The sequence below is a fragment of the Salvia splendens genome, chromosome 21 (genome assembly GCF_004379255.2).
Source record: "Salvia splendens isolate huo1 chromosome 21, SspV2, whole genome shotgun sequence".
NCBI classification, from domain to species: Eukaryota; Viridiplantae; Streptophyta; class Magnoliopsida; order Lamiales; family Lamiaceae; genus Salvia; species Salvia splendens.
The window spans coordinates 7,278,071-7,285,035 of record NC_056052.1 but is presented as its reverse complement, the minus strand read 5'-3'; the positions used below and the strand labels follow the sequence as shown (position 1 = coordinate 7,285,035).

The window sequence follows — 6,965 nt, the reverse complement described above, 5'->3', positions numbered from 1 at the left end:
AGCTCGTGCTTTTATGAAAAAACCCTGAGTACTACTTTGTTGATGACTTGACAATATTTTCAATGTATAATTGTATCTTTTGGGTATGTATTCACTAAGTACCTTTGTACTCAATCTTGCTTGTATTGTATGTATTTTTAACTCGAATCTTTATGATCGAGCGTACTTATCAAGTATTCCCTCTAAGATACTTTGTAATCATAAGAATTATTCATGTATCTTTTCTCCAATTCTATTTACTCTTCTTAATTTCTACCCCTAATCACAGTTAAATCGTGTTTTACTTTCATTAGTAAAATATGATCGTGACAAATTCATGTCCTTTCCCAATTAACCTTTTTCTATATTGCATTTAAAGCCTTGTTTAGGAAACTTATCAATTTTGACTAATTGGGATTTGAAGATAATGCTGGATGTAATCACTTTTTTACTCTAGTAGTTTCTGCAAAAATACCATCAACAACCGCCCGCAACATTTCGTATTTCCACTGCGCCTTTTTCTTCCCACCAATTTAATGAGTCGCTCTCGGATTTCTATAAACATTACGCCTTCAATCCAAAAGTGGCAGACAATCCACTTTTCAATTCTAATTCGCTTCATTGGTACCTGAAATGGTGAAATCTGAAGACGCAAAGAAAACACGCGTGAATCAATGGTATCTGATTTTCATCGGCGCTGCCGTCGCTCTCGTCCTTGCTGTTTCGTTTGTTCCGAGGAACTCTCCGGTCGCCTTGATTGATCGCATCAAAAGCTGCTATTGCTCTCAGGTATGGTTTTTGTTTTTCGGATTTCGACCTTTAATTTGTGAATTTTTAGCTTTTGCTTCGCCGTTTCTCTGTGCATTGTGTTCAATTTTAGCTTGTTAGGGTTATATTATGTATCTATATGTATTGAATAATTTAATTGCCGGAAGCTGAAGCTCGGATCACTAAGTGCGTATTGTGTTGGTGATGTATTGAATAATTTAATTGCTGGAAGCTGATGTATTGAATAATTTAATTGTGGAACTGATGAATTCTAAATTTTTGTAGCTTCAGCAAATGCTACCTCTACGTTAATTGCTAAAACGAAGAGAAAATGATGGAATCATTAAAGAAGAGGAAAAATTTAAGTGTGAGGAAAAACTAGAAAAGCAGAGAGTGACATTGTAAGATTATGAAAATTATGGCTCACAAAGTTTATTCACCGAAGCTCATTTTTCTCTATCATTTAGTATCATAAAGTGGGAACCGTATGTAATTTAGAGATTACAATTTACATGTTTGATTTATCGAAATGTTGTTCTGAATATACGTTGAAGTTCATTAATTTCAAATCACTTAAGTAAGATTGATCTTTGTTTTTTACCCTTTAATACAACTTTTTCCTGCATGGAAATGTATATATGTAGGAAGGGCTTAAATATCATGGACTTGTGGAGGATTGTTGTTGTGAGTATGAGACCGTGGATCGGATCAATGTGGAGGTGTTGTATCCCTTGCTCCAACAGATTGTGAAATATCCATTCTTCCGATACTTTAAGGTCAGAAATTATAGTTTTATATCTAAACTCATACAATTGTCTAGTAAATGAGCCTTCTAGTTTACTCTTTGTTGAGATGTCAAATGATTACTTGTCTCCATATCTTTTTTATTATTTTTTGATTTCGTAATTTATTGGCCTTAGTTGTTTCATTTGGACAAGTCATTTTGCTTGAATCCTAATTGAAGGCTCGACTTATATCCATCTACAATTCTAATGTATACGTAAATAGTTCTTGAGATGATAGGAGTGATATTACTAATTATTGGTTAAGCTCGATCGATGAAGCATTCGGATTTCTACACATTCTTCTAGGTTCCTTGATGTTCTTTTCACTGTGTAGTTACTTATCTGCTTATGGTTCTTTGATCACCTGTATGCTTGCAACCTTATTGTTGTATTTATTGCAATAGGTAAAATTGTGGTGTGATTGCCCTTTCTGGCCGGATGATGGTCTTTGCCATTTGAGGGACTGCAGCGTCTGTGAATGCCCAGAGAATGAGTTTCCTGAATCATTTCGGAAACCTTCTGGAACTGGTCTCTTATCAGATAAATTATTTTGTCAAGAGGAAAAGCCTGAGGCTGCTGTAGATCGAACAGTAGATGCTAAAGCTTTCAAAGGCTGGATGGAGGTGGATAATCCATGGACAAATGATGATGAGACAGATAATGGTGCCCATCACTACTTGTGCATTTTTCTTTTTTTTTCGTATAATCTTTGATTTTGAGTGATGCCTCCTCCAATTTAAACTTTGTATCTACTTTCTATTCTAATTCAGTCGATGCTGATCACTTGCTGCATCTCTGATAATTCTTTCTGTAAATTTGTTCTGCTTATCTGTTTGATTGTTATGTTTTTCATTTGGCTGTTAATGTGAAATTGTAATTATGCATTTTCCTTGCAGCTGAAATGACATATGTGGATCTACAACTGAATCCTGAACGCTACACAGGCTACAGTGGTCCCTCTGCAAGAAGAATATGGGATGCTACTTATGTAGAGAACTGCTACAATTGTAAGTCTCTTTAATCATGAAGATTGTTGGAAACAGGACTTGATTTTAGAATCTGATATCTCACATAAACTAATGATTTCTTAACTGCTTGGGGTTCACTTTATATCTTTTTTTGCACTATCGGCCTTTTCTTATTGAACCTGGAATCATTTGCATGCTCTGTAGATCCATCTGAGGAGTGCCAAGAGAAGAGAATATTGTACAAGTTGATATCTGGTCTTCATTCATCCATCTCGATTCACATTGCTGCTGATTATCTGCTCGATGAGAAAACAAACACTGTACAGTCTTAATCTCATACCTATATATGCTAGAATCTTAGTATGATACAATGCTGTCGAAAAGCATAGAAGAATGACATGTATTGGAGAGAAATTTATTCTTTCATATTTCTTCACTTGATTCCCATGAGTAACAAGTTTCATAAATTACCTTTGCAGTGGGGCCAAAACTTATCGTTAATGTATGACCGGGTCTTGAAACATCCTGATCGTGTCCGAAACTTGTACTTCACTTTTCTTTTTGCACTTCGATCAGTGTTAAAAGTGAGTTGATCTACCTTGAGTATTTGTTATTTCCATTGTCTATGTTACTCCTTACCTGTATTAGGTAATCGCGATAGACTAAGGAATATCTGGAGCAAGCTGACTATGATACTGGAAATCCATTAGACGACATGAAGACACAGCTCTCGTTGAAGAGGCTGCTTAATGATCATCAACTGCTATCTACCTGCCCTAAACCATTTGACGAAGCTAAACTGTGGAAAGGCCAGAGTGGACCAGAACTGATGAGGCAAACACAGAAACAGTTCAGAAATATAAGGTTTCTCTATTCTTTTATGGAATAGCTGCTTCTTAGCTCTGTCTCTTTTATTACATTCAAACACGATACTTTTCACTAGTAGCACAACTCGATTGTTTTGTTGAACCTGCAGCGCATTGATGGATTGCATTGGGTGTGAAAAGTGCCGTCTTTGGGGGAAGCTTCAGGTTCTGGGACTCGGGACTGCACTAAAATTTTTGTTCTCCGTCAATGGCGCCCAACCATCTGCTCAGCGAGTGAGTTCACAGACACCTCCCCATCTTATTCTTAGGTCATGCCTGATTTTTGTTGTTTGTATCCGACCAACATATCATATTCATTTTTCAGCTGCAACTGCAAAGAAACGAGGTTATTGCTTCAATAAATCTTCTCAATCGGCTCTCGGAATCAGTCAAGCTAGTCCATGAGATGGGGCCTTCAGTCGAGCAGATGTTCGGAAAAATCATCAGAGGACCAAGCGACCAAACTAGTCATCGGAGCTAGTAGGTTTATAAATTTGAAGGATTAGAAATGCATGTTGTAACTTACAGATCCATGAATGTTGAGTATACCATCTTTTGTTATGTAACTCGTATTTATATAAAGGATGATTTTGTAACTTTTTTGTTAACAGTATTTGTATGAATTTTATACGAGTTACATAATAAAAGATGTCATTTTCTTGTTTGTTACTCCATATAAGAGCGTCTTTCTCATGCTTCGGTTAGTTCCGGTCACTGTTTAAATATTGGCAGATTAGAAGCTATTTTGAGATGTTTAGTGTAATAGAGCTACAGTAATTGATGAAACAAAAGAGGCTCTGGTTTTTCCCCTTTTCAGGTAATCTTCCTTCAAATTTTATCTTGCATTTTCATTGCCTTTTTTTTGTGCGAGTAATGGACGCGATCTCTGTTACAGGGAAAGGATCTCGGCTTTATTGAGTACTGAACTGAAAGGAAAATGAATATGAAAGAACTATCCTCGTACTGAACTGAAAGGAAAATGAATATGAAAGAACTATCCTCGCCAAGGAGGCCTGCGAATACTTCGCCCAAAATATTGATCCCCAAAGATGATTCTCTCCACTTTGAGTCTCTCTATAAATAGGCAATTACAATGCTAATTTAAAGGAGCAGAATAACAAATTTGACTAATGAATAAAGACTTCTTGACTGTCGAGATTTGATGCTGATGCAACTACTTTTACTCCCCCATTTCCTCACTTTCAGTTTGTTGAACTTCTTCCTCAATATCCTCACTTTCAGTTGGGTAAACCACTCTCCTGCTTCCACGTGTATATACCTTCCACACTCCCCCTTTATCAATCTCTCTCTTGTCAGCAGGCATTTAACTTAAGTGACCAGCTTCAGCTCTGATTCGTGAAACTGTGTTGCAGCAAATGAAGTCCACGGCAGTTGGAATCGAAGCTGAGTCAGTGTCATTGAGAGAACGCTGCTCCAATTGTATGTGTTTCTCTTTCTTATTTGTTGGTTTATGGTTTTGGTGGTAATCAGTTTATTGTATATGAAATATCATTAATATGATTGTATCTTGGCACACCTTTCTTCATGAGCTGATATATATATATATATATATAGAGGTTAGTGATCAAGATATAACTAATTTTAAGTGTATAACTAGAGAACAAATCGCAGCCACACATTTTAATACTCCAAATTAATCTTATGGCTAAAATAATCTTGCAGATTTTTATAAAAAATAATAGTCAAAGGGCATTTTTGGAATTCAAAATCTCATATGTATCAACGTGAATTGTCTTCTCCGCAATTTGTACAATCTGAATCTGAATTGTCTCCAGCCACCGCCATGGCCGGCCTCTCCGCCGCCGCCGCACATGCGCCAATTCTTCACCTGAAGGCGTCCTCCGCCGGGCAGTTCACGGCGATGACGGCGGGGTAACATACAGCCGGTCTCACCCGAAACATCTACAGCCGCAGTGCATCGGCCATGTCCCAGCAGATCTCCCGGAGCGGCCCGTAGCTGAAGCCAAACTTCACCGCGAATGGCCAAAGCAAAGACACCATCAGAAGCAGAGCTGCCCCGCCGAGCTTCGTTAGCGGCAGAACCACCACCGCCAAACCCATCTTTATAAATTAATGCTTGTACACACAACACTAATATATACAGACTATGTTTATTATTGAAATTATTATGAATCATGTTACAAGACAAAATTGGTGGCTTTATATTATTCGAGTGGGAAATTTCCTTGTAATTTCATGAAAATCGGACTTTCTGAGATCAATGATGTTGATGGCAGATTTTTCCTTTATTTTATTATATTTTTTTATTGATTTACAAAACACATCACTCTTATTATGATTTTACTTCGCTGTTGTATACAAAACAAATCACTCTTAACATGATTTTACTTCACTCTTGTTTACAAAACACATCACTCTTATTATGATTTTACTTCACTGTTGTTTACAAAACACATCACTCTTATTCTGATTTTACTTCACTCTTGTTCACAAAACACATCACTCTTATTCGGATTTTACTTCACTCTTGTTCACAAAACACATCACTCTTATTATGATTTTACTTCACTCTTGTTCACAAAACACATCACTCTTATTATGATTTTACTTCACTCTTGTTCACAAAACACATCACTCTTATTCTGATTTTACTTCACTCTTGTTCACAAAACACATCATTCTTATTCTGATTTTTCATCTCAGGGACAGCTGAATCATTTACTTTGGTTATAAGTTGTTTTAATCACTAAAATTCTAAAATGAAAATAATTACAGATCTTTGGTTACCTTAGCTTTGTCATTTAAGGTAATACCTCGATCCTCATCAGGTGAAATCTAAAAAAGTTTCAATTTAATTTCAAGTACGTGTGGGATAAATATGTGCCGATTTTTTTTCTTTTTGGAGGTTAAGGGCTACTAATGAATTACGATACTCCATTATTGAAACACATTTCGTAATTAAACTGCATTTAATGTTTCACGCGGAATGATTGTTTGTGAAATCAATGACCTCCTTTTAGATAATAGTAATTATTTCTTGTAATCCATATTCTTGAAACTAATTGCTCTGTGTAGGTGAAATGTTTGCCATTGTTATACAAGATTCTGTTTCAACAGTCCGTATAACTGAAAATACTCTCCTCCTCCACAAAAACCAACAGATCGCCGCCGTAAGAGACAGAAAGATGGAGCTCCAGCTCCGGCGGCGGCGTAAGTGGCGGTGGTGGCGGCGGCGAAGGAAGAGCTGCAGCAGCAATTCACCACCATTTTGTGCGATACTAATTGCTTTTGGAGAAGAGGGAAGAGGAGAAGAGAGGAAGAGGATTGTCAATGACCATTATACCCCGCTTGGTTATTGTGGAGTAAATTTGTGAGAGAGGAAACTAATATTAGCCATTGATTTTTTTGATCTTGTGGCTATTATTTGTTCTCTAGTTATTTGGTTAAGAGGTGTTTGCTATAGATCACTACCCTATATATATATATATGCGCGCACGCGCATATATATTTTCGAATAGATTTTTGTAAATAGTGAGTTATGATATTGGTTGAGGATCCAAATTAAGATTGAGGAATCTAAGCTCCACACAGGAGTAGGTAGTAATACTTGAATTGAG

At 36.7% G+C, this 6,965-nt stretch overlaps 1 protein-coding gene across 1 annotated transcript; it reads left to right on the top strand.

Annotated features, from left to right (window-relative positions):
- The first annotated feature begins 441 nt into the window (after positions 1-441).
- LOC121785527 (endoplasmic reticulum oxidoreductin-1-like) lies at positions 442-3,974 on the top strand. Its single transcript, XM_042183982.1, has 9 exons — positions 442-768; positions 1,392-1,523; positions 1,937-2,195; positions 2,429-2,539; positions 2,705-2,820; positions 2,980-3,084; positions 3,162-3,364; positions 3,477-3,600; positions 3,692-3,974. Exons 1-9 carry the CDS (start codon positions 613-615, stop codon positions 3,845-3,847), a joined length of 1,362 nt encoding a protein of 453 aa, XP_042039916.1. The 5' UTR covers positions 442-612; the 3' UTR covers positions 3,848-3,974.
- The last annotated feature ends 2,991 nt before the right edge of the window (positions 3,975-6,965 follow it).

Coding starts and splice junctions, on each gene's coding strand:
- LOC121785527 (XM_042183982.1), top strand. CDS start 613: ATGGTGAAATCTGAAGACGCAAAGAAAACACGCGTGAATCAATGGTAT. Junction 769..1,391: donor AAAGCTGCTATTGCTCTCAG/GTATGGTTTTTG, acceptor GTATATATGTAG/GAAGGGCTTAAATATCATGG. Junction 2,196..2,428: donor TGATGATGAGACAGATAATG/GTGCCCATCACT, acceptor TTTTCCTTGCAG/CTGAAATGACATATGTGGAT.